The sequence below is a fragment of the Trichechus manatus genome, unplaced genomic scaffold, assembly GCF_000243295.1.
Source record: "Trichechus manatus latirostris isolate Lorelei unplaced genomic scaffold, TriManLat1.0 scaffold00326, whole genome shotgun sequence".
Classification (NCBI taxonomy): domain Eukaryota; kingdom Metazoa; phylum Chordata; class Mammalia; order Sirenia; family Trichechidae; genus Trichechus; species Trichechus manatus.
The window spans coordinates 918,228-944,290 of NW_004444262.1; the positions used below are offsets into that span (position 1 = coordinate 918,228).

At 38.8% G+C, this 26,063-nt stretch overlaps 1 protein-coding gene across 4 annotated transcripts in view; it reads left to right on the forward strand.

Annotated features, from left to right (window-relative positions):
* Positions 1 to 61: 61 nt before the first annotated feature.
* Positions 62 to 26,063, forward strand: part of NAPEPLD (N-acyl phosphatidylethanolamine phospholipase D) — a 46,677-nt gene continuing 20,675 nt past the window's right edge. For 2 of the 4 annotated variants that reach the window (XM_004390723.2, XM_023725518.1), the window contains exons 1-2: positions 21,362 to 21,421; positions 23,302 to 23,611. In XM_004390723.2, the coding sequence (XP_004390780.1) occupies positions 23,318 to 23,611 (294 nt within the window). In that variant the 5' untranslated portion in view covers positions 21,362 to 21,421; positions 23,302 to 23,317. Of the gene's footprint in view, positions 343 to 16,635; positions 16,732 to 21,361; positions 21,422 to 23,301; positions 23,612 to 26,063 lie in introns of those variants that run through there. The other 2 variants (XM_023725517.1, XM_023725516.1) reach the window with 2 other exon arrangements.

Below are 26,063 nucleotides of genomic sequence, written 5' to 3' on the forward strand. Positions count from 1 at the left end.
CCGCGACCTGGCCCCTGCGCGGCTCGCCTGCCGGGAGTCCTGGCGCCAGGTGCTGTGAGCTGCCCCGAGGGCGTACGTGGAAAGTGGTTTCGTACCGTCCAGGGTTGTCTTCCGCGTCTTTGCTGCTTCCTCTTCGGTCTCTGGGTGGAGCAGCCTATACCCCCCGCTCAGGGGCTCAGTTTGGACTCTTCTGCGAAGTAGAATAGAACGGGCGGCGCGTGGGTTTTGTCCGGTCCCCAAGCGCTGCCTCAAGCTGGAGATGCTGCACTTGTGAGTGGCATGGGTTCTTTTGAGTTTCCGCACGTCGAGAGTTGCGGAGCCTGCATTTCAGAAGCTGCGTGGGTGAGGAGCCACATTATTTTTTCACTTTGGGAGAGTAGCCGTCTCTGGGATTTGTTTAAGATCCCATCTTTACTGCAAATTACCAGGTTGCATCTTCACGGATTGTAGTACATGTGGTGTATCTTCTTTTGGTTGTATGTGAATGAATTGATCTCCAACTTATTTCTTTTTCTATAATATTTGTCTTCTGAAAATCCGTTCCAGCAGGTTTCCCCTCTTTTATCTTGAAAGTTAACCACGGATTGGAAATGAAAAGCAAGAGAATAGATCAGAGTGGGGCGGGGTGGTGGGAACCGATGCTTTCTTGAGTTTTCGGTTCTGTGGTGGTTTTTAAAACTAGGTATTATTGCAGTTTTTGCATAATATGCATTCAGATAGATTTTACCCCCCTGGGTGGAGCTCTCTGTGATCCTGGTAGTTGAAGTAAATACACTTGGACAGGCTTTAGCGTCTGATGCATAGCTCCTCAAATGGACCTGGAAAATAATTAGGGAATGAGAAAAGTTACCAGCCTTTAAAAAGTCATCTAGTTCTTGTCCTTGCCTTTACTGTAGGTTGTTGTATATATGTTATAATATGACTCATCTGTTTTCGTTTGGCTTAGTATGAAGTGTTTGGTGTTTGATAATTCAGATTAATTTATTCAGAAAGTCGTTCTTGAAGTACAGTTCCCTTAAAAAATAAGAGGTAATTCCCATCTTTGTTAGAAATGAAAGTCTAGCAGTTACATTGGTTTTGATTTAGCCTTAGGCTTCAGCATGTTTAGAAAGAAATTATATAATCGTTAAAAAGAAAAGATTACCTATATCCCATAATCGTATGCTTTTGTTGCAGGAAAATATTAGATCTGTTAAAGAAGAAATTTAAGGGAAATGTACATTTTTAAATAAGAATTTAAGAGCGAGATTGAGGGATTAAAACGATTTTAAGTCAACTGACAATATAATCACGATTTTCAATGGTTTTATTTTGTTACATGCAGCAGATTTTGCTGCTGCAAGAATTTCAGTAGTCTCCAAGAGAGGAGAATACTTCCTGTATTTCTTACACCCTTATCTTAACTCACTGTTCCAAATTATATTGTGCAAGTTTTATATTGCAAAATTTAGTTTTGCAATTAGTCCAGTTAAAGCTGTATGAAGGACATTTTAATATAAGCATTCCATCATAGGGTTTTGGTTACACTTTAGTGGATGCAGTCACCTTCATGTATTATGGTTAAGAGTATATGGATATTTGTGAGTTTGCAAAACGGATGGGATTTTTATGAACATTTAGTCTGTGTTTGGAAAACATTTGCCTTTAATTTTTTATTGTTGCTCCTTATGAGAGCATTCTGCTTTTTCTTTGTGCAGTGGTTGATAGCTGTGGATATGGTGGTTTTTTCCTTTGCTTTTTACTCTTTTTATGTAAATAATATGGTTATGGCTGGAGAGTTGTGTTGACCTAAGTATTTTAGACTGAAATGCATACAACCAAAAAGTATTTTTATTGAAGTATTATTGGGGAAATGAACAGTGCACATAATTGATGATCAAAGAGTACCTTTATCCTGAAGGTATGTATGAAGTTGGCATTAAAAAGTCACCCATGTGATTTTCAGCATAAGGTTCAAGTAATATTTTACCTGCTATAATACTGAAGAATTCTACCTGTCTACAATTTATAGTGCTTTGCTCGACTTGTCTTTTGAACTTAATAACCATTATTGTATATTTAAATATTTTATTAATAAACTTTTGCAACAGGTTATATATGAAGTCATATATTCCCAGGAGCAGTTTTGTTATGTTAGAGATACAGTCTTTTAACTCCGTTGGTTAAATAATACACTAAAGTTTATAATTTAAAAAGCTCTTGGAAATTTTTTTTTATATATTTGTTTTTAGTGTGACTTTATAGACATAAGATATGTGAGATTATTAACCCCATTCTACAGATGAGGAAGACAGGAAACTGAGCCCTGGAGAATTTAGTGATTTGCCAAAGGTCCCTTAGCACAGCAACCCCATCGTTCAGCAGAATATATACAACACTGAATCTAGTTAGAAAGGGGTACCATTGAAACCCCAGTAGAGTGGTTTGAATCAGCAAGCTTTGGTCAACAACACAGCCATAGATTGTACACCTAAACCTGGGTTATTGTTGGGTGCTGTCGAGTTGATTCAGACTCATAGTTACCTCATGTGACAGTAGAACTGCCTTATAGGGTTTTATTGGCTATAATCTTTACTACGGAACCAGATCACAAAATCTATCTCCCTCAGAGTTGCTGGCTGGGTTTTAACTGCCCACCTTTTGGTTTATGTTTAAGAATAAGTAAGGTGAGAGCATGGCTAATATATAGCCCATGCTTCATCTTCAGCTAGAGCTGGACCCTTGGAAGGTCATGTAACACTTTGGACTGACTTGCTTCACCTGTACAGGGATGACCTGGGTGATGACTTGAATCACAGAATGTTCAAGTTGGAAGGAACCTTAGAGAGTATGTGCCAAGTCTACCCTCTTTTACTTACACAATTCCTATTTCTACGCTCACAAGAATTTTAACCTATCGTGATACCACAGAACTAAAACATCAAAATTGGACTTTTCCACCATTTCCAAAGTTGAGATACCTTAAAATTCTTGGATGAGAGTTGATTCCTCTCTCAATCTTTCCTCATATAGTATCTCAGTTTTATATTATATGTAGACCAAATATCCATTGTATATAAATGTGTTTGTGCTGTTTAGAGTCCATTTTTTTGAACCTGTCGTTGTTAGGTGCTGTCGAGTTGGTTCCAACGCATAGCTACCCTATGCACAACAGAATTAAACACTGTCTGGTCTTGAGCCATCCTCACAATCATTACTATGTTTGAGCCCATTGTTGGAGCCATTGTGTCTGTCCATCTCGTTGAGGGTCTTCCTGTTTTTTGCTGACCGTCTGTTTTACCAAGCATGATGTCTTTCTCCTGATAAACCATATTGAAAGTATGTGAGATGAAGTCTTGCAGTCCTTGCTTCTGAGAAGCATTCTGGCTGTACTTCTTCCAAGACAAATTTGCTCATTCTTCTGGCAGTCCACGGTATATTCCATATTCTTTCCCATCACCGTAATTCAAAGGCATCAGTTCCTCTTCAGTCTTGCTTATTCATTGTTCAGCTTTCACATGCAAATGAGGTGATTGAAAACACCATGGCTTGGGTTGTTAGGTGCACCTTAGTCATCAAAGTGACACCTTTGCTTTTTAAGATTTTAAGGAGGGCTTTTGCAGCAGATTTGCCCAATGCAACACGTTGTTTGATTTCTTGACTGCTGCTTTCATGGGCGTTGATTGTGGATCCAAGAATAATGAAATCCTTGACAACCTCAATAGGTTTTTGAACCGAGTGAATATTATTGCTGGAGCACATATTAAAATCACCAAAATTTGAGAAGTTTGACATAAAAAACATTTTTTTTTTTATTGTGGTGAAATATATATAAGAAAACATTCACCATTAAAATTTTTTTTTTCTTTTTTTTAAATATTGTACTTTAGATGAAGGTTTACAGGACAAACTAGCTTCTCATTAAACAGTTAATACACATATTGCTTTATGACATTGGTTACCAACCCCACGACATGTCAACACTCTCCACTTCTCGACCTTGGGTTCCCCTTTACTAGCTTTCCAGTCCCCTCCTGCCTTCTAGTCCTTGCCCCTGGGCTGGGGTGTCCCTTTAGTCTTGTTTTGTTTTATGGGCCTGTCTAATCTTTAGCTGAAGGGTGAACCTCGAGAGTGACTTCATTACTGAGCTAAAAAGGTGTCCAGGGGCCATACTCTTAGGGGTTCACCAGTCTTTGTCAGACCAGTAAGTCTGGTCTTTTTTGTGAGTTAGAATTTTGTTCTACATTTTTCTCCAGCTCTGTTCACGACCTTCTATTGTGATCCTTGTCAGAGCAGTCAGTGGTGGTAGCTGGACACCATCTAGTTGTGCTGGACTCAGTCTGGTGGAGGCTGTAGTACTTGTGGTCCATCAGTCATTTGGACTAATCTTTCCCTTATGTCTTTGGTTTTCTTCATTTTCCCTTGCTCCAGATGGGGTAAGACCAGTGGACTATCTCAGACGGCTGCTCAGAAGCTTTAAGACCCCAGATGCTACCCATCAAAGTAGAATGTACAACATTTTCTCTATAAACTATGTTATGCCAGTTGAGCTAGATGTTCCCTGAGACCATGGTCCCCATAGCCCTGAGCCCAGTAATTCGGTCCCTCAGGGAGTTAAAACATTTGCTGTTTTAACCATTTTTATATATACAGTCAGTGAAAATTATATTAACCATATTGTATAACCATCACCTCTGTTGCCAAATTGTTTTCTCACCCATACCGGAAACTAACTATAGTACTCCTTAAGCAATACTTCCCTATTTCCCCCTCCCAGTGCCCCCGCTGTTGTTATCTCCTGTCGATTTGACTGTGACTCATGGCGATTGTAAAAATGTCGGGCGGGCGTGTGTGACCTCCTCTGACTTCTGGGGTAGAGAGAATTATTGTTAGCATCAGTAGCTCAAGGCTGATTCCTATGAGGTGGGGGTCAGACATGCCTCCACCTTCTAACCATCCCTACCACAGCACTTCTCTGCTGGGCTCCATAATTCATTGCAGTGGCCACACAGAACTCACAGACCATACACAGTTATGGGGTTTATTAGGGAAGTAACAGGTTACAATTAGGTTCAGGAACATTTAGGATACAGTTCTTTGATCAGGACAGCCTCTTCTCAGCCGGGCAGCAGGTGGGCCTCTCTCAGGCCCTCACCCCCCGAGTGGCCTCCTGGGCTGGCCTGGCCTCTGCCCTGCTTAGGCATGTGTTACAAAACTCTTCTAGCTCTGTCAGTAAGTGCCTGGAGGCACCGCGCTCCACCAGTAAGCCTCAGCCCAAAGGCACTCAGCTAGTTCAGTGGGTTGGCAGACCTAGCTCCACCAAGTGCCTGGAGGCACCTTACTCCAGCAGCAAGCTTCCTTCCTGAGGGCACTCAGCTTTCTCCGGGAAGCCCACTACATGTCTCCCGCTGGTCTCCTAGTTCTGCTGCCTTTGCAGCCGCAGTTTCTCACTGCCTTCTGTGTTGCAGCTCTCTCTGTCTCTCTCTTTGCCTCCTGGGTCTAGGAGGGTCTCAGCGCAGAGATTCTGGGTCCAATCAACACACTTCACAACTAGCTGTTCTTTCTTGGTGGTAGTAGGTCACCTCTCTGTTCTGGAATTGGCTCTCGTTAAGCTAGCAGGATGGCAAAACTGACCAATCTCCCCATTATGGTTCCATACACCTTATTTGCACAGTCCCACCCCCACAAGGATGCCATGCCCCATATTTACATTATTAGCAAGCTATGCAGTCCTCTTGGTGGGCCAGAAGCACCTCATTTGAATAGTCCCACCCAGTCTTTTGGTGGGAGTTACAAGACCATGGCGAGAAAGGCCATATAAAAGTGATCCATTGTACCGCAGTGACCTTATGTACGATAGAATGAAATGTTTCCTAGTTCTGTGTCATCCTTACATTCATCAGCATGTTTGAGTCCATTGTTGCAGTTATCATGCCACTCCATCTCACTGAGTGCCTTGCACGCCCTTGTTGGCCCTCTACTTCACCAAACATGGTGTCCTTCTCTAGCATTGATTCCTCTTGATGATGTGTTCAAAGCAAGTACACAGTTTTCTGTTGTGATCCGTAAGGTTTTCATTGGCTAATTTTCAGAGATTCATCACCAGGCCTTTCTTCCTAGTCTGTCTTAGTCTGAAAACCTGAAACCTGCCCATCATGGGTAACCCTGCTGCTGTTTGAAAAACTGGTAGTGATACAAAGAACTCAATTTGGCCTTTGTCTTTGGTTCCTGAAAGATAGCCCTTATAGTTCCCAAGCAGTGAAGTTGCCTTTATTATGTAAAACCTCCAGATAGCACCTGAGAACCGTGTGCAAATGAATGGGGACCACAAAGACCACACCTGCAACTAACTTCAGGAAGGGATGGACATGGTACAATCAATTGTGAATATTTAGTGATTCAGTCAGTCATGGCTATGCAATGAGGCCCCAATCATGCCTTTGCAATGAAACCTATAAAAGGCTTTGAACATGGATGGGGGGCTTCCTGGATTGGCGAGAGCATGTGCTCTCAGAAGGGTGTGGCATGTCCCTGGAGGCAATATAAGTCTCATGCCAGGACCTTCCCAGACCTGGTCAGAAGCATCTCTTCCTTTGTATCCTTTCTGGTTATAATAAATGGGTAACTTTAAGTATAGATATTCTCTGTGAATTCTGTGAGCTGCTCTAGAGAATTGATGAACCCACTGGGTGCAGTGAGAGCTAGCAAGGGCTAGCAGTGGAAAGAACTGAGTCCTTCTAACTTGTGAACTCTGATTCAACTCAGGGTGGCTAATTCAGAAAAGGGCTGCACAGGCAGTGGATCTGAAGGTCGATATCCTTTTAACTTGTAAGTTCTGGCCTAACTCTGGATGGTTAGGATCAGAGAGAGAAAGTGCCACATGGGTGGCTGGCGATGAGGATAATGGAAACGTGGGAATGTGAACACTGCATCAATTTCTAGGTGGGAATTGTATTCATGATAATCCTTACCATGCAGTTATCAATAAAGGTGGGATTTGCCTACTATGCCCCTTGCTTAATGCAGGTAGCATAGCTTCCAGCATCAAAGCAACGCACAATCCAACACTGACAGATGGGTGGTGGGATGCAGAGTTAACCTAAGTAAAATTGGGGTTTGTTAGTAAGGAGAAAAGGAAGACGAGACGTTAGAATAGGCATTTTGTAGAATTTACCACTCTACCGCTCTACTACCACTTCATCACCGTTATGAATAATATTGTAAAGAATGGGAATTCCAGAACACTTAATTGTGCTCGTGTGGAACTTGTACATAGACCAAGAGGCAGTTGTGCGAACAGAGCAAGGCGTGCTGTGTAGTTTAAAAATGGGAAAGGCGTGCGGCAGGGTTGTATCCTTTCACCATACTTATTCAGTCTATATGCTGAGCAAATAATCTGAGAAAATTAGATTATTTGATTGGAGGAAGACTCATTAACAACCTGCGATATGCCCATAACACAGCCTTGTTTATTGAAAGTGAAGAGGACTTGAAGCACTTACTGATGAAGATCAAAGACTACAGCTTTCAGTATGGATTGCACCTCAACATAAAGGAAACAAAAATCCTCACCACTGGACCAATAAGCAATAAGCAACATCATGATAAATGGAGACAATATTGAAGTTGTCAAGGATTTCATTTTACTGGGATCCACAGTCAACATCCATGGAAGCCAACAGTCAAGAAATTAAACGATGTGTTGCATTGGGCAAATCTGCCGCAAAAGCCCTCCTTAAAATCTTAAAAAGCAAAGATGTCACTTTGATGACTAAGGTGCACCATGGTATTTTCAATCACCTTATATACATGTGAAAGCTAGACAGTGAAAAAGGAAGACTGCAGAAGAATTGACGCATTTGAACTATGGTTTTGGTGAAGAATGTTGAATATACCATGGACTGCCAGAAGAATGAACAAATCTTTCTTGAAAGAAGTACAGCTAGAATGCTCCTTAGAAGTGAGCATGGTGAAACTTTGTCTCATGTACTTTGGACATGTTATCAGAAGGGACCAGTCCCTGGAGAAGGACATCATGCTTGGTAAGGTCAGCGAAAAAGAGGAGGACCTTCAACAAGATGGACTGACACAGTGGCTGCAACAATGGGCTCAAACATAGCAATGATTATGAGGGTGGCACAGGACCAGGCAGCATTTCATTCTGTTACACGCAGGGTCACTATGAGTCAAAGCAGATTTGACGGCACCAAACAAAAACAATAGAGTTGGTGGGAATGTCTTTTGTTGACTTTTGTCTCACTGTACCTTGGTTACTTTTACTTCTTCTGTTATTTCCAGCAGGTGATCTTTTCAAAAATAATTAACTGTCTCCAAATCAAGAGTGATTAGGAGTTTAAGCTTCTGTTCTTCATTTATTCATTCAATAAATATTTATTGAGCACTCATGATGTATAGACTGTTGTGAGTTATTATGGACAGTGTGAACCATTACTGATTGTGTTTTCCTTCCTTCCCTGCCTTCCTCCCTCCCTTTCTCTCTTTCGCTTTCCTTTTTCCCTCTCTCCCTCCCTCCCTTCTTTTCTTCCTTCCTTTGGCTTCTTGGGAGCACAGGGTCAAGTTTGTAACTCAGATGAACTGAGTACAAGTCTGTGACCCTATCAGACTTTGTACCAAGCTGTACACATCATCCTAGTCCTAGTGCTGTGTATCAGTTTTGGGATTTATGCCACCTCTGTAATTTCGAGTGCAGGGCAGGGAAGAAGAGTAGGCTTTATAGCAGACAGCTTAATGAGAATTTATTTCAGTCCCTCCTAAATGCCTCTCTGCTGATGACTTTGCTGATGTCCTATTTCTTTGCTGATGCTGATGACCTCTTTTGGTGATGTCGTGCCTCTTTGCTAATAAAGTAGTAGTTCTCAACTCTGCTTATGAATCAGAATCGTTCCAAAGATTTATGGGTAATTCTGATGTGCAGCCAGCATTGAGAATCACTAGTTTAAGATTTTATGTCCAGCCACCTTGGATATGCCCTAGAGAGGAGTCACATGTTGTTCCTTATCAGTCACAAACTGGAGATCAGATCCTTTCCTGACAACCTGTTTTGACTTTGGGAAGGGGGCTGGGGTGGGGGGGTGGAGATGGAATCTGAGATTAGTAGAGTCCCTTGGGTAGGAAAGGCAAGACACCGAAATGCTTAAGGGGACAAATTTAACTACCTCTGGGTTTATCTGCAATTGGCCTTGCTTGCCTGTTTTGCCTGCTCACATTGTGGGAAGTTTTTCATTTGAGCAAAAGAACCTTGTTTACTGGGGCTCAAGCCTTGGGGAAAGTACAGAGTCTAAATAGTATCTGAATTTGCACATTTCTGCTCCTGGTTTCACTGAGGGAAGATGAAAGGGTTAGGGGAGGGTGATTATATTTTTGGAATCAAGAAACTATCAAGATTTATGTGAATCTCCTGGTGAACTCAGGAGGGTTGGTGAGGCCACAAGGAGCTATAGGGTTGCATAAGAATCCTGTGGAGAATTGTGGTTTCATATTTGTTTTAAGAAGTTTTGTGAACTCCTAGAAGACCAAGTCTTCTCTTACTCAAGTATAAGAACAAAAACACATTCCAGAGTTTATTCTATTTCAGTTTATTCATGCTGCTGTCCTCAGTCTCCACATCTATTTAGTGCAGAAATTTTAAAATGGAATATATATTCTACTAACCCTTATTAGGAAGAAAGTCCTGGTATTGTACTTCTGAAAACCCTACAGATCACAACGGTTCAACTGTTGTATATAGGGTCGCAATGAGTCGCAGGCTGACTTGACAAGCAGCTAACAGCCAAAAAAACCAAAACCAAACCCGTTGCCATTGAGTCAATTCCAACTCATAGCGACTCTATAGGACAGAGTAGAACTGCGCCCTAGTGGGTTCGAACTGCCCACCAGGGCTCCACAGCTAATAACAACAACCCTTATTAAACAGTGTATAATAAAATAGTGGTTTACAGTGATTGAGAGTCTACTATGTGCCGGCACCAGGCTTTGTATTATGTACATTGTGTCCTTTATCCCATGTGATAACCCAGTGAATTGGCACCATTACTATTCCTATTTTATTGACAGGGAAACTAAGGCTTAAAGGGATGACAAGGGAGCAAGGTTGGGAGATACTTATTTAAAAATATTTTTATTCTTTACCCCTTTTCCTGGTAATGTGCTTTTTCCTGACAGCTGATTAAAGTATACTTTAATTCTATCCATTTTTTACATGCTTTTAAAATTTATGACATACTTCCTATTATTATTAGACAGCGTGCACTGAGTCCACTTTATGCACAACCTGTAGTTACAGACCAACCCCCGTAAAGCCTATTATATTAAAACTTCAAGGTACATAAACAATGGTTCGTGATAACAAAAGGGCACTGCTTTGCGACTTGCATCAAAACATTATTATTACTGTGTTATTATGTTAAAGATGTTTTCGTGTATCTACATCTCGTTCTCCAATCGGAATTTCTGAGTTTATGGGACCACGGATGTATATGTAGTTGGACGTTGCCTGAACGAATGTTATGTGGCGCATGACTGTATAAGAAAAACCCGTATTGTAATAGAAGCGCTATCTGTGTATTTTGGTGACTTGAAATCTGTGAATAGCCTGTAAAATGGCTTTATAGTTTAGTATATTGAACTTTGTCTAATAGTTAAGAATTTTCAAAGCCTTTGGCAATCTATAATAAAGATCACTTGTTGTCCTTGACTACTTTTTGAAAAGAAAACATATTCTAAGTTAGTATCTGAGAATCCTAATTGTTTTTCATTCATTCCTCTCATAACTCTCTATTCTGAGTATAATATGCTTGCTATAAGCTAGCAGTTTTTGGTGAATTATCTGGCAAAATAATATTTCTGTCTATAATCAGATGAGTATAAGACAAATTTATACAGTTTTTTTAATACAAGAAAATACTGTGATTTTTATAAAGGATAAAGAACATGTATTCTTATAGTCTTTATACATAAAATTATTAAGCAAAGAAAAATGGAAAATTTTCAGCAATCTACCCTGGAATTCTAAAATGTTCTGTTTTCACCTGAAAAACAATTCAGTTGGATCAAAAGTATTTATCACGTATTGTTTACTGTTCTGCTGAACATAAATAATAGTAATAATAACAATTTACATTTGTATAGCACTTTGAAGTACCAACCTATAGTGTCATTTACTCCTCATTACAGCCCTTCAAGGAGACATTTAGGATTATTATCTTTATTTAACAGATGAATAAGAATGGTAGAACTGGAGTCCTGTCTTCCTGACTCCCAGCTAATGTTCTTTTCCTTCCTGAGAAGATGAATTGCTTCTGAGATACATTGTTTTGTAAATACATATATCTAAATGTATATGTATGCATATATGTATTCACACATGTATATTAATTCTAATATTTTGACTCAATAATCATTAAAAATTGTCATAATTTATTTTTAGTGTGCTCCTACGTATTGTATATTAAGTTTTCTCTGTTTTGCTTTTCTTTAGCTTCTTAGAGAAACTGGTTAAGTCAATACAGTGAGTTAAAAATGAAATCCAGTGATCCACAGAGCTGAAAAACAGTGCAGTACTTTCTTTGTTGATGTATGTTGTGTACCAGCCTCCCACAGAACGTTCTCCCTTTCATTATCCAGGGTACTTCCCACGCTTTCTGCCTTCCTCCCAGTCTCCTGAATGCCTGTGGGGGTCAATGCCAGTCTCCCATGAAATCTGTATTGAATGTGAAGGATGGGAGCAGTTTAATTTTAACCTATTGAGGCTCTTTGCAGACACTTCAATGAATTGGAATGATTTTTCATGAGCTATGTTATTTAACATTGTATTAAAAGGACCCTTTTCTTCAATAAAGATAAGGGAGGGAAATATAAAATTATAAATGTAGTGTTATGTAGTCAGAGAAATCTGAAAATACAGTTCTGAATATTTGCCAGATTTTATGTCAGTATCTTTGTTGATATGTGGTGGACAGTCGCTTAATTAGCATTTATTAGATGTCTGGGAACAGTGATCTGCAATTTCATGTATTATTGTATTCTTTAACTTCTTAAATGGTGAAGTAGTACATTCAATTCTAGGCAGTTGGCAAATCTTAAATGTCAGTGAAAGAAATGATGAAACATCTGCTTTTGAAAGAGAATTCTTCCCTTCTGAAAGTGTTTTACCCATGTGTACAATTACTGGAGTAAAATATTTGTACTTGGCAGACTTCTCTTCACCAAATGTCACAGCTCAGACCTCTGTTTGATTAGAGACGTGAGGGTAAGTCCTTCTGCTATTAAATAGGCAATTAATCTTCCAAGAAATGTAGAGAATGTACTTGATAGCTATTAGATGGAATTTATATTGTCTTCCGTGTAATAAATGTTTAACCTATTATAGAAACTATAGTATACTCAAGTCTTTAATTTAGTTCTGTTCCAAAAAGATAAGCGCTTGTGAGAGTGGGTGGGTGATTGAGGACACCTCGTTTCCACATCAGTCAGGGCGCCTCCTAATGTGTACTGCAGACCTTAGAACTTAATTTAATGAGGGCACCTGTCAGACTCAAGCACAGACCCCAAGGGCGGCTTTATGGTGAGGCTCCAGTACATTTCTAAGGTCAGTCATTCAACAACTTTTTAACTGTGTGTTTTGGTTTTTGCTTTGAAAGGAAAAAACGTTTTTGGTGCGGCTGGTGTTTTGAGGCAAAGTGGTGTCAGAATTAGTATTGGAAGGACTCCTTCTGAGCCCTGTCTTACACTAGGAGCCATATCGCCACCCAGGAGACAGGCACACAGAGCACTTAACGTACAAATGCCATTATAAAAAATTTTTTTTAATATAATTTAAAATTTAAGAAAAGCTGCATAAATAGTACAAGGCATGTCCATATATCCTCTCCCCAGTTGTTTACATTTTGCCCCATTTGCTTTAATAATCGTTCTCTCTCTCTCACATGCACACACATCTATATTTATTTATCTATCTATATAAATATATAATAGAAACCACAAAGTTTATGCTGATGCCTGCTATTCAAATCTGACACCACAGGGTATGTTCTAGTCTTCTTCCTTCATATTTCCCCCAATGGTATGAAACTTGACTCCCATTATCCTCAGTGTGTTAACTAATTTGCTTAAATCTGGAATACATAGAAAGTTTTATAATTGCTAACCTATACAATTACAGAATGCAAACCTACTACTTAGAGTTCCATGTTTGTTTATTTTTTGGGTTTTTAGGTAAAACTTACATATAGTAAAATTCAGAGATCTTAAGTGTACAATATGAGAAGTTTTGGCAAATGCATACAACTGTCAAGATATAGACTATTTCCATTATCCTAGAAAGTTCTCTTCCCAGTCAGTCCCTCCTCCCTGGAACCAATGAGTAGTCTGGTTTTTTTTTTTGTTTCCCTACCATAGGTTAATTTTCCTGTTCTAGTTTCATGTAAATGGAATCATATAGCAATCTTTTGTGTCCGGACTTCTTTTGCTCAGCATAATGTTTGTGAGATTCATTCATAATGTTGCTTGTATCTGTAGTTTATTTTATTGCTGAATAATATTCAATTGTATTAATATGCTGTGATTTGTTTATCTATTCTCCTGTTGTTTGACATTTGAGGTGTTTCCACTTTTTGGCTATTATGAATAAAGCTGCTGTGAACATTTTTGCACAGGTATTTGATGGACGTATGCTTTCATTTGAGGAGCCTTGATGGCGCAATGGTTAAGGGCTTGGCTGCTAACCAAAGGGTTGGCAGTTTGACCCCACCAACCGCTCCACATGAGAAAAGACCTGGTGATGTGCTCCCATAAAGATTTCAGCCTAGGAAACCCTACGGGACAGTTCTACTCTGTCCGGTAGGATTGCTGTGAGTTGGAATTGACTCTACAGCATATAACAACAGCTGCAGCAATATATAGATGTTCTAGTTGCTTCACATCTTTGCCAACATTTGGTGTTGCCAGTCTTTTAAATTTTAATCGTTCTAGTGAGTATATCCTGGTATCTCATTGTAGTTTTAATTTTTATTTCTGTAAGGAGCCCTGGTGGTACAGACAGTTAAGCACTTGGCTGCCAGCAGAAAGGTTGGTGGTTTGAACCCACCTAGCCACTCCAAGGGAGAAAGACCTGCATCCATATAGATTACAGCCAAAAAAACCCTGTGTGGCAGTTCTGCTATGTCACTTGGAGTTGCTCTGGGTCAGAATTGATTTGATGGCACCTAACAATGACTAATGATGTTGAGCACTTTTTCATTGCTTATTGACTACCTTTACGTATCTATTCAGTTATGAGATGATGTGATAAGTATGTGATAGAGCTCAGTTTCTTATTAAATGTAAATCTTTTGACTGTAGTTTCTTAAGTATATTCAATTCATGGGTATGACTCTTGCATATTACATTATTACCTTCTTTGGAACTTAGTTATGTGACTCCATTTGGAGACTTCTTTCTAGAAACTTGAATCACTCTTTAAAAAAATTTACAGTTATTCAGAAATACGAGTCTTAGTAAGTAGAAAATATTCTTATTTTTTAAAAAAAGTAATTTATATTTATCAGTTGTCATAGGGCTTTGTTATCTTTAAATTTGGATTTGGATTCTAGCTTTGTAGCCCAAATTTAGCTGTTTCGTGTGTGTTATAACTAGCTGTTGTTCACAGAGGAAAGGTTGTTGTTAGGTGCCATTAAGTCAGTTCTGAATCATAGTGACCCCATGTACAACAAAATGAAATACTGCCTGGTCCTGTCCATCCTCACAGCTGTTGCTATACTCGAGCCCATTGTCACAGCCACTGTGTCAGTCCATCTCATTGAGGGTCTTCCTCTTTTTCACTGACCCTCTGCTTTACCAAGCATGATGTCCTCCTCCAGGGACTGGTCCCTCCTAATAACATGTCTATAGTATGTGAGACGTAGTCTCGCCATCCTTGTTTCTAAGGAGTATTCTGGCTGTACTTCTTCCAAGACAGATTTGCTCATTCTTCTGGCAGTTCATGGTATATTCAGTATTCGCCAACACCACAATTCAAAGACATCAATTCTTCTTCAGTCTTCCTTATTCATTGTCCAGCTTTCCCATCCACATGAAACAATTGAAAATACCATGGCTTGGGCCAGGCTCACCTAAGTTCTCAAAATGACATCTTTACTTTTTAACACTTTAAAGAGGTCTTTTGCTCCAAAAAACAGAGGAAAGGAGGTTTCACAAATTATTTATGCTTCTAAGTATATTTAATTACCAAGGCTAATGTTTTCATTTCTGTTCCAACAGATGTATTTTCATATATAAAATGCTGTATTTCAAGACAGACATTGTTCATATTTTAATACCACTGATACCAAATGTGTCATATAATGGATGACATAATTATAACTGATAGCATTTTTACTTTCTTAGTGGCATGTAATAGTGTGCCTTACAATTCATGGTGTCTGAAACTGGATGAAGTACAGTATTATGTAAAGATCTTTATCAAATTATCAAATATCTGTATCACTTTTTAAAATACAGGTTGTTTACAATTTATATATACTTATGAGTATGCAAATCTCCTTTCACTTAATGTTGACCTGAAACCAAGGTAGAATTTTTCACTTTCAGTGTGAACTTTGGAGACATATACATAACAAAAAGTAATTGGGAAATTTGCTACATTTAGTTAAAGAAATTCCAGCCTAGATATATTAAGTGATTGTGTTCTCAAAGCTCAAAGCAAGTTAATAGCAGGACCATACATATAACCCACTCTTCTTCATTTCCAGTTTTTCTGTCATTTGATCTTTGGTGTTTAAGGATGTCCCTCATGGGATTGTTGTTACAGAGTGACCAGAAGGTTAATATTTGATCAGGAGTCATCTCATATGATCCAGCTCTCAGGCAGGTTCCACGCATTTCACCATGGGACAGGAGTGTCTGTTGGCAGAGTTTGTCGTTTTGTGTATTCACTGATGAGTTCCTGGTACTTCTCCTCCAAAAGAACCAGGCTAGATTATCATGGCCCAGATTCTTACATGCTTCTGCTGCTTTCCATCATTTCACTCTTACAGTGCATAGTGTGAAATGGTGCCTCATAGTGCCCCAACATTTTGTGTTGCTCAAACATCTTTCATAGCAGCACATAATCCTGTGAATATCTATTTCCACACTCATCCCTACCTCAAGGAAATGAAAAGATCATGTGCAAAGGCCCTGCAGTGACAGTCAGTGGCCCTGAGGTGGGAGCACTTTGCATCTGAGGAAATGGAGTAAGGTGGCATGTTTTGGGCTCAGGGAGCAGTGGAGTGTGTGGGCAGGGCTGGACACACACAAACATCCCTCATGGACCATCATAATGACCTTTGCCCACATTCTGAGAGCAAGGGGGAACCCTTCAAAGGTTTTTTGTTTGTTTTGTCAGATTTGCCTTTAAAAGGATCACTTTTGGAGACTGGATTTTGTGTAGGTTGGTGTGGAGGGAGGATAGTGTTAACAGAAGACAGCTAACAGCTATTTGGTAGTGAGACCTGTTTCTGTGGATTGATGGGATGCAAGCCTGAGTAGACAGGAGGTTAGGAAATGGAGACAGTCTGAATAGATAACTTAGAGAAAAAGTTTGTTATCCAGTGAACACAGATCCCTGAATGCATATTTCACTCTTCTTTTACTTTCCAGGTCCTTGGAAACCTCTCTGTTCTCTCACTCTCACTGTTAATCACTCCCAAAGCAACTTGGATTCCAGGGTCTTCGTCTCCATTGGGTGTGGAGTCAGTGAGTACTTCCTCTCAGATTATTGCTTTCCTGTGATCTCAAACTTGGCCTCAAACTCCCTGGATCAGAAATCCATCCTCTCTCCCACACTCCAAATACTCGTTTTGCACTAATTCCTTTACTTGGTTAGTAATACTGTCATCTCTGACTCCTCCCACTTCTTTATATTCCCCCCCTCCACCTCCCATATAAATTGTCTAAAGTTTGGGGCCATTCAGATACTCTCAAGTCTTATTGATTCATCTTTATTGTCTCTTGGGTCTATTCTGTTCTCTCTCTTCTTTTTCTTTCCACTCTTACTGCCTCATCTTTTGACGTATCAACCTCTTTGTGCTTTAATTAGAAGATGGGATTATGATACCCACCCTGAAGTTTTGCTAGGAGCACTAATTTCAATGAAATGTGTAAAACATGTAGCCTAGTGCTTCACTATTAGTGGATATCCTAGGCTGCTTCTGTTTCCTACTCTTTAATCCTTCAAATCATGGATAACATTGAGAAGAATGGGAATTCCAGAACACTTAATTGTGCTCATGCAGAACCTGTACATAGACCAAGAGGCAGTCATTTGAACATAACAAGTGGAATACTGCATGGTTTAAAACCAGGAATGGTGTGCATCAGGGTTGTATCCTTTCACCATACTTATTCAAACTGCTGAGTGAATAATCCAAGAAGCCAGACTGTATGAAGAAGAACGCAGCATCAGGATTGGAGAAAGACTCATTAACAATCTGCGATATACAGATAACACAACCTTGCTGAAAGTGAAGAAGATTTGAAGCACTTACTGGTGAAGATCAAAGACTACAGCTTTCAGTATGTATTGTACCTCAACGTAAAGAAAACACAAATCATCACAACTGGACCAATAAGCAGCATCATGATAAATGGAGAAAATACTGAAGTTGTCAAGGATTTCATTTTGCTTGGATCCACAATCAGTGCCCATGGAAACAGCAGTCAAGAAATCAAATGACGTATTGCATTGGGCAAATCTGCTTCAAAAGACCTCTTTAAAATGTTGAAAAGCAAAGATATCCTTTTGAGGACTAAGGTGTGCCTGACCCAAGCCCTGATACTTTCAGTGGCCTCATATGCATGCGAAAGCTAGACAATGAATAAGGAAGACCGAAGAAGAATTGATGCCTTTGAATGATGGTATTGGTGAAGAATATTGAATATACCATGGACTGCCAAAAGAACAAACAAATCTGTTTTGGAAGAAGTACAGCCAGAATGCTTCTTAGAAGTGAGGATGGCGAGACTTCGTCTCAAGTACTTTGGATATGTTATCAGGAGGGACCACTCCCTGGAGATGGACATCATGCTTGGTAAAGTCAGCGAAAAAGAGGAAGACCTTCAACAAGGTGGATGGACACAGTGACTGCAACAGCGGGCTCAAACATAGCAACAAGTGTGAGGATGGCACTGGATCGGGCAAAGTTTTGTTCTGTTGCACATGGGGTCGCTATGAGTTGGAATCGACGGCACCTAATAACAACAACAACAACAATCCATCTCCTTGCCTCCAGTTTTTAGTCACTCTGTTTCATCCTCCTACCAGAGTTGTCTTCCCTAAGTTTTTTCCCTTCAGTTTTTCCCCATTCCTACAGTACAGCTCAGACTCCTTAATGTGGTAGTCCAAGCCCACAGTCTGGTTCCATTCTGTATCTTTACTGTCTTGCCTCACAAGCCCTCCTTGCTCCTTATGGCCCAGCTACAGTAGATTACCAGATGCTGTCTGAAAACTCTAAGTCATGCCTTTTGTTTTTGTGGTTTTGAATCGCAGTGCCTTTTTCTCTTTTATCCCTTATCCCCTGTTGTTTAAAACAATGAGCCAAAAATATATATTTGGTAGAATTATTTAAAAAATATATGTCTATGCATATTTAAAAATAAATATATATTATTTAATATGCATATATCTGCATAGACATATATGTGTATATATATGTATGTGAAAATATCTGACTGTCTATCTAACAAATACACGTATCTCACAAACTATTTTTCGTTACAAGGGGCAGCATGAGGTCAGCGCTGCCATCTATTAGACATTTTACCTTGCAGAGAAGTAACATAAACTGTCCAGATTTGTGCTTGTTCATCTGTTAAATGAAGACAGTGGCATCTGGCTTGCCTGCCTCACAGGCATGAGCTCGTAGTCAGCCTGCAAGGCTCAGCCCAAACACCCCTTCCCATGAATCCCTCCTACATTATACCCTTTGACTACTACAGCATTTGTATACATTTATTACAGTAGTTAATTCATTCTGTTTGTTTTCTGTCCATTTTCCCTTGTGGGCTTAAGGTTAGGTGCATGGCCAATGGCACCTTTGCATCTCTCAGAGAGCCTAGCTTGGAATTTTGCTCCATAAATGTTTATTGAATGAATAGAGCGTTATGTATGTACCTCTTTTTACACTGAAATACATCTACATATTGTTAGTGTGATCCATGAATAGTGAATAAAGAAGAAGTGGGCTTTATGTATAACTATTTTTTGACCATAGCTATTTTTCGTTTTAGCTAACTGTGATTAAGAGTGACATAGACTTTTACAAAATTGTAGTCGTACTTCTCTTTCCAGCCTTTGATTCTGTAGATTGGAACTCAAGATCCCCATCCTATGATCTCATTATAGTGTTCACAGGTTCAGAGCTCTTCAGAACCCTCATCATCTTACTATTTTTAAGAACTAGAGAGGTTAGTCAAATTCAGATTCTAAATGGCAGGAATTAGGACTTTGACTAGCTCCGATTCTCCTTAAGGCATCTTAAGTAACTTGATTCAAGGTTTTAGTAGACTGGATGCTTCCCATTCTGCAATGAACAAATAGGAGTGGAAATAAACAAATTCTTTTATCTGCCTATGATACGACCTTGTTAACAGAATCAAGTAAAAGAATACTTGTTTCGTGATTGGCCAGTTACCATCAAAAAGAGCAACTCAGTGTTAACTAAGTCAAAATCCAAAACCAATTTTTTATCAGGTACTCTCAGCTCTCAGAGACACTTTCATGGAAATTCATTTAGTTTTTTGAGGATAGGTGGGGGATTGATTTATGTTATTTTGGTGGATCTGTGGAAATGGACCAATTGACCCTACTTGGAGAAACTAATGCATTATGTAAGTCCTTTTAGCTATATGACGTTAAGTGAGCTAAGTTCCACCACGTGTCCAGTATGCATTTCTTCAACTTATTCCCAAGGAAATCATGGAAAACTTTCTCCAGTGTTATGCTGAAAGCTGTGGATTTGGAGTATATTGAAAGCTATTTTTATTACATTCTTGTAATCTACCAATCTAGTAACCATAGCCAAAAAGGTGAAATAGGGCTGTATTACGTTTGTGTTGTTTCCCGGTTCCCGTCAAACATCCTTTTAATACTCTTTTCTAGAGGTTTGTTTTAAACTCCTGGTCTCAATAATGTAGAATTCACCTTTCTGTCACTCCTCTCTCTCTCCCCAACTAGTTTCCTGTTTCAATCATCTTTATGATCATTGTTCTTGTGGTGTACTTGTCCTAACAACAGCATAGAAATGCTATTATTTCTCTCTTCAACACATCTTTTTTTAAATTGGGGATGTGGAGTGGGGTGGTATGTGAGGAAAAGTAATAAGGATGGAGAAGTGTAGGAGCCTTTAAGAAGTTAAAAAGTTTCTATATTTATTAACTCAGGATTGCCTTAGTAGATATGGCTTGATGTAGTAGTAAATTGGTACTCAGATTGTATATAAAAATTAGTTCAGTCCTTTTTTCCTTCTTGGTTCTACTTAAGATTTATACTTAACCCAATTCAAAGGAACTTCAAACAACTTACAAATTAAAACTCAGTGCTGAACATGATATTTAGGAATAAAATAGCACAGAGTACATTTAGAAGAATGAGTAGATGCTGGTGGACACCTGAGATGAACCCATCAATAACAACTGAGGACTGAATGGTGTGACATCCAGAGCCCTGGGAAGTCAGGACTCAAGTAAGGTCACATCGTTTCCATTCTCTGACAAGAGAAATTTTTAGGTTCATCTCCAGAGCCAGACTCAAGCAGATGTGCTATATTGTGTACACCTGTGTATAAGGGATTCTAAGGATCATAGTGCTCGAGTGTTAGCTGTAGTTTTATAAAAACTGACAAGTGCTGTTTAAATGGGATGGTCTTTGTTTCTGCCCTTCGTAAAGGCCTCAGCCTGAACTTAATTATAACCCAAGCAAAGTATTTCTGTGAGAACTGAGATAACTTACGCAGATCTTTGTGTATGTGTATTTACTTCTTTTGAATTTTTAAAAATTTTATTGTGCTTTAGGTGAAAGTTTACAGCACAAATTAGTTTCTCATTAAAAAATGTATTCACAGATTGTTTTGTGACATTGGTTGCAATCCCCACATTGTGTCAGCATTCTCCCTCTTTCGCTTTACACCCCGGGTTCCCTGTGTTCATTTGTGTAGTTTTCCTGTCCCTTCCTGCCTTCTCATCTTTGCTTTTGGGCAGGTGTTGCCCATTTGGTCTCGTATACTTGATTGAACTAAGAAGCACGTTTCTCATGTGTGTGTTATTGTTTGTTTTATAGGCCTGTCTAATCTTTGGCTGAAAGGTGGACTTCGGGAGTGGCTTCAGTTCTGAGTTTGCAGGGTGTCCGGGAGCCGTAATCTCGGGGGTTCCTCCAGTTTCTGTCAGATCAGTAAGTCTGGTCTTTTTTTGTGAATTTGAATTTTGTTCTACATTTTTCTCCTGCTCTGTCTGGGACCCTCTACTGTGATCCCTGTCAGAGCCGTTGGTGGTGGTAGCCAGTCACCATCTAGTTCTTCTGGGCTCAGGATGGTGGAGGCTATAGTTCATGTGGTCCATTAGTCCTTTGCACTAATCACCCAGATCTTTTGCTTTTTAATAGATCTTAAAGAATTTAGATGTATGGCCAGTTAACAGGACTAGGGAAAAAGGAATTAACACTTGGTAAGTGCCAAGCACTTAATGCACATTAGCTCATTTAATCCTTTCAAACCGTACTAGATAGCTCTTTTACAGATGAGAAGATCGAGGATTAGAAGATTAAGTTATTTGCCCAAGATATAAAGATCCTTCGACTCTTTCTCTTAACTATTTAGACTTTCCCACAAACAGTGGATGGCTGAACAATACTGTGTACTTTAGCTTTTGTCAGCTGTGAATTCTTAAGAGTGATTATTCTCCAGACCATAGACTATTTAGCGTACAGACAATTTGGAAAAAAAGATTTGGCTCAGTATATACATTCATCCTGGGGTTTTTGTTCTTTCTGTCTCTCTCCTGGACAGTGTTTCTATTTAAACATCATAGGTAGCTATAAAAATAATATTTGGCTTTCCATTACTATGTCTGTTTTCTTAGGGTTATGAAGTGTGTTATGTGTATGCATTCTATTTAAACTCATTACACAGAAAGCAAGTGTTTGCTTAACAGAGTAGGAAAGAAATGAAATTTATGGCAGGTAAATGCATATTCTTGACACGTCGTTTATCGTTTTATGTCTGGAGTCCTGTATAGTTCTGAAATTAAGAATTTTAGTGATTTAAGTAGTGGTGGTGATGGTAGAAGTAGCAGCAGTAGTAACAAGTCAGCAGCCACAGCTAACAGTTACTGAGCTGTTATCATGTGCATATGTGTATGTTACCATACTTCTAAGTGCTTCACTTATATTAGCTTTTTAAATTCTTTTAAATAAACCTTGAAGACAGATAAGATTATTATCTCTATTTTATAGATGAGGAAATCAAGGCTCAGAGAAGTTAAGAAACTTACCCAAGGTCACATAGCTAGGATACATACTGTACTGAGTTGGCAGTCCTAAATCTAAATTTATTCAAATTTATATTGTTAACCAGTTGAATACATTACTGAAATGCCTCTCAATTAATGTGTTGATATCTTCTTTCCTGGGATTTGGACTCATTACACTTTTTAGGGACATTGGTAACAGATTATCTTCAATGTAAAAATGACTCGGCCTAGTGGGGTTATATGTAAATCATTTGAATTCTTGAGGTGTTCTTGAGGAAATAAGGCAATCCATCTTACTATGTGTTATTAACAACATTATTTAAACAATTCAAGTATCAGCATATAATAGATTCATAAAGGTGGTTTAATTTATTCTATAAGATGTCATTGAAATTCAAAATTTCATATGTTTAAATACTGGCTGGGCAAATACGTGGTTTTAGACTGTGGCAGATAAGGGATTTTGAATGGTTTGGCAGTAATGCTAACAAGTAAAACAAATATATTTTCTATTTAGCAAGTAGTAATACTGGATTTAAGGAGCCCTGGTGGCACAGTGGTTAAGCACTTGGCTGCTAACCAAAAGGCTGGCAGTTTGAACCCACCAGCTGCTCCGCAAGATAAAGAAGTTGGCAATCTGCTTCCCTAAAGATTACAGCTTTAGAAACCCTATGGGGCAGTTCTACTCTGTCACATGGGGTTGCTGTGAGTTGAAATTGACTTGATGGTAGCTAACAACAACAGCAATAATATGCTTTAAAGCCTTTATGTTAAATTCAGTATTTTTCTCCCTTCCTTTTTTAGTTCTTCACCAAAGGACATGGATGAAACTGAAAGCAATCAGTTCCTGATGACGAGTAGCCAATATCCTAAAGAAGTAGTAAGAAAACGCCAAAATTCAGCACGGAATTGTAGAGAAAGTGATTCTTCTGGATTTTCCAGGAAAAGCTTCAAACTGGATTACAGATTAGAGGAAGATGTAACTAAATCAAAGAGAGGAAAAGATGGGAGATTTGTTAACCCTTGGCCAACATGGAAAAATCTCTCTATTCCAAATGTTCTCAGATGGCTGATAATGGAAAAAGATCACAGCAGTATTCCTTGTTCCAAAGAGGTAGTGTTTGGCTTTTTTGAGTGTTTTGTATTTACTCCTAGTACATACGTTGCTTAACTTTGCTGTGAAGTCTGTTATGACACTTAAATGAAACATGTTGATTATTTTATACTTATACTATGCTACAGGTTGCTTTTTAATTTTTACAAGAGTAAATACATGTATATAGTTAAAAAAATAAGTCAGTACTGAAAGGCTTAGAGAAAAATACCAGTCTTCTAACCAGCCCCTGCCACCCAGTCCCCTCCCCAGAGGGAACAACTTTTAACCCTTTAAGTTGTTTCCTTTGGAGTTTACCTTCATTTTTCTAAGGAACAGGAATATGTGCCATTGCTTGGCATTTATACAGACTTCTATCATTCTTTTAGTTATCTCGTGCTGCTATAACAGAAATACCACAAGCGGGTGGCTTTAACAAAGAAATTTATTCTTTCATAGTGTAGAGGCTAGAAGTCCAAATTCAGGCACCAGCTCCAAGGGAAGGCCTTCTCTCTCTGTCAGCTCTGGGGGAACGTCTTTGTCATCAGTCTTCCCTGGTTGAGGAGCTTCTCAGTGTAGGGACCCCAGGTCCAAAGAATGTGCTATTCTCCGGGCTCTTGTTTCTTGGTGGTATGAGGTCCCCTTGTCTTTCTTTTGTATCTCAAAAGAGATTGGCGTAAGAAACAACCTAATGTTGTAGATTGAGTTCTAATTCATTAACACAACTGCCGCTAATCCCACCTCATCAACCTCATAGAGATAGGATTTACAACACATAGGAAAATCACATCAGATGACAGAATGGTGGACAATCAAGCAATACTGGGAATTATGGCCTAGCAAAGTTGACAGACATTTTGGGGGGCACAATGCAATTCATGACAGTCATGGAGTATCAGATTTAACTCTCCATCCCGCACCCCTCCCCCGTGGCTCTCCTTGACTTTTCCCTATTCTGCCAGACAGAATAGCTACATCACAATTTTTGGCTAAATTAATTTCACAGATTATATTATTGTGACTCTATCAATATTTTTCATTGATGAACTGAATAATAAACTATAGCTATGTCTCTTTTCTTATAAAATTTTTTTTCTGGTGTTAATAATACTTCTTTTTTCATCTGTTTATCTTTCTGTGTATTTAAGACATCCTACTTTCCATGGCTTCTCAGTATGATTTTCCACTGGCTCAGACCCCTCAGGTGGTCTCTCAGCACCTGACAGTAGTCTGGACTGACAGGTTGGCAGGCTGGCTGCCAGCTTCCATTCTGGGGTCTCCTTCACCATCATCCTGAGCTCCTTTGCCTGTTCTATATTGGCCCCTATTTTCTGCATCTTACATTTTCCTTTTTCTTGGGCATCTTCTCATTTTGGTGGAGCCTGTTCTTGAAGAGCTTTCTGAAAAACAGTGCATGGGAAGTAAGTATTTTGAGACCTTGCTTTTTTGAAAAATGTTTTTATTCTCACTTTTGATAAAGAGTTTGGATATATAACTTTACTTTGGAAACTGTTTTCTGTCAAAATTTGAAAGCATTACCTCCATGACCTTCTTTTAGTATTGCTATGGAAAAGGTCAGTGCAATTCTTATTCTTGATCCTTTGTGCATGACCTTTATTTTCTCCCTAGACTCTTTGAGGATCATCTCTTTGGCACCATTATATGTGGTTCTTTATTTATTCATTGTGCTTGGTGCTTGGTGGGCTGTTTCAATCTGAACATCTGTTTCCTTCAGTTCTAGGAAATTTTCTTGTCTATTTCTTTGAAACTTTTCTTCCCTCCATCTTCTCATTCTAAAACTACTATTAATTATATTTTGGACCTCCTGGATCAGTCCTCTAGTTTTCTTTTTATTTCTCCTCTATTTCATCTTTGCTTCTTTTTTTTATTATTACATTCAGAAAGATTTCCTCAAAGATTCATCCTTTTCATTGTTAAATACTTTAGTGTATTGTTAGTGATGGGTAAAAATACACAATAGTAAGTAAAAAAAATTAAAAACTAGAAAATATAAATGCAATATGATCTTAATCATGCATTAAAAATAAAAAGAACTATGTGTCAAGATAGCATAATGTTAGTAGTTATAATCTCTAACATTTGTATTGATAATTAATCGAATTGGAGGTTTTTGGTAACAGATCAATTTCTATTAATGTCCATATATATTTTCATATAAATGCAAAAAATAAAAGTGTTAATTATTTTTATTTTAAAAATCTGAATTGTGAAGTGTAGGTATTAAAGTTTCATAAGAATAAAAAACGCTTCTTCAGCTAGAAGAAAAGGATTAACTCCAGTCTTTAAAAATGAGTTTTAAAAACATGATTTAAATAGATTTGAGAAGACTTACGGGGGACTTACGGGCAACATGGTGCTACAGGCAGAAGCACTACATCATCCCTCCACAGCAAAGATCTGAAAAACTAAGCCAGACAGAGAAAACGGCAATCCTGAAACCCTAAGCATTAAA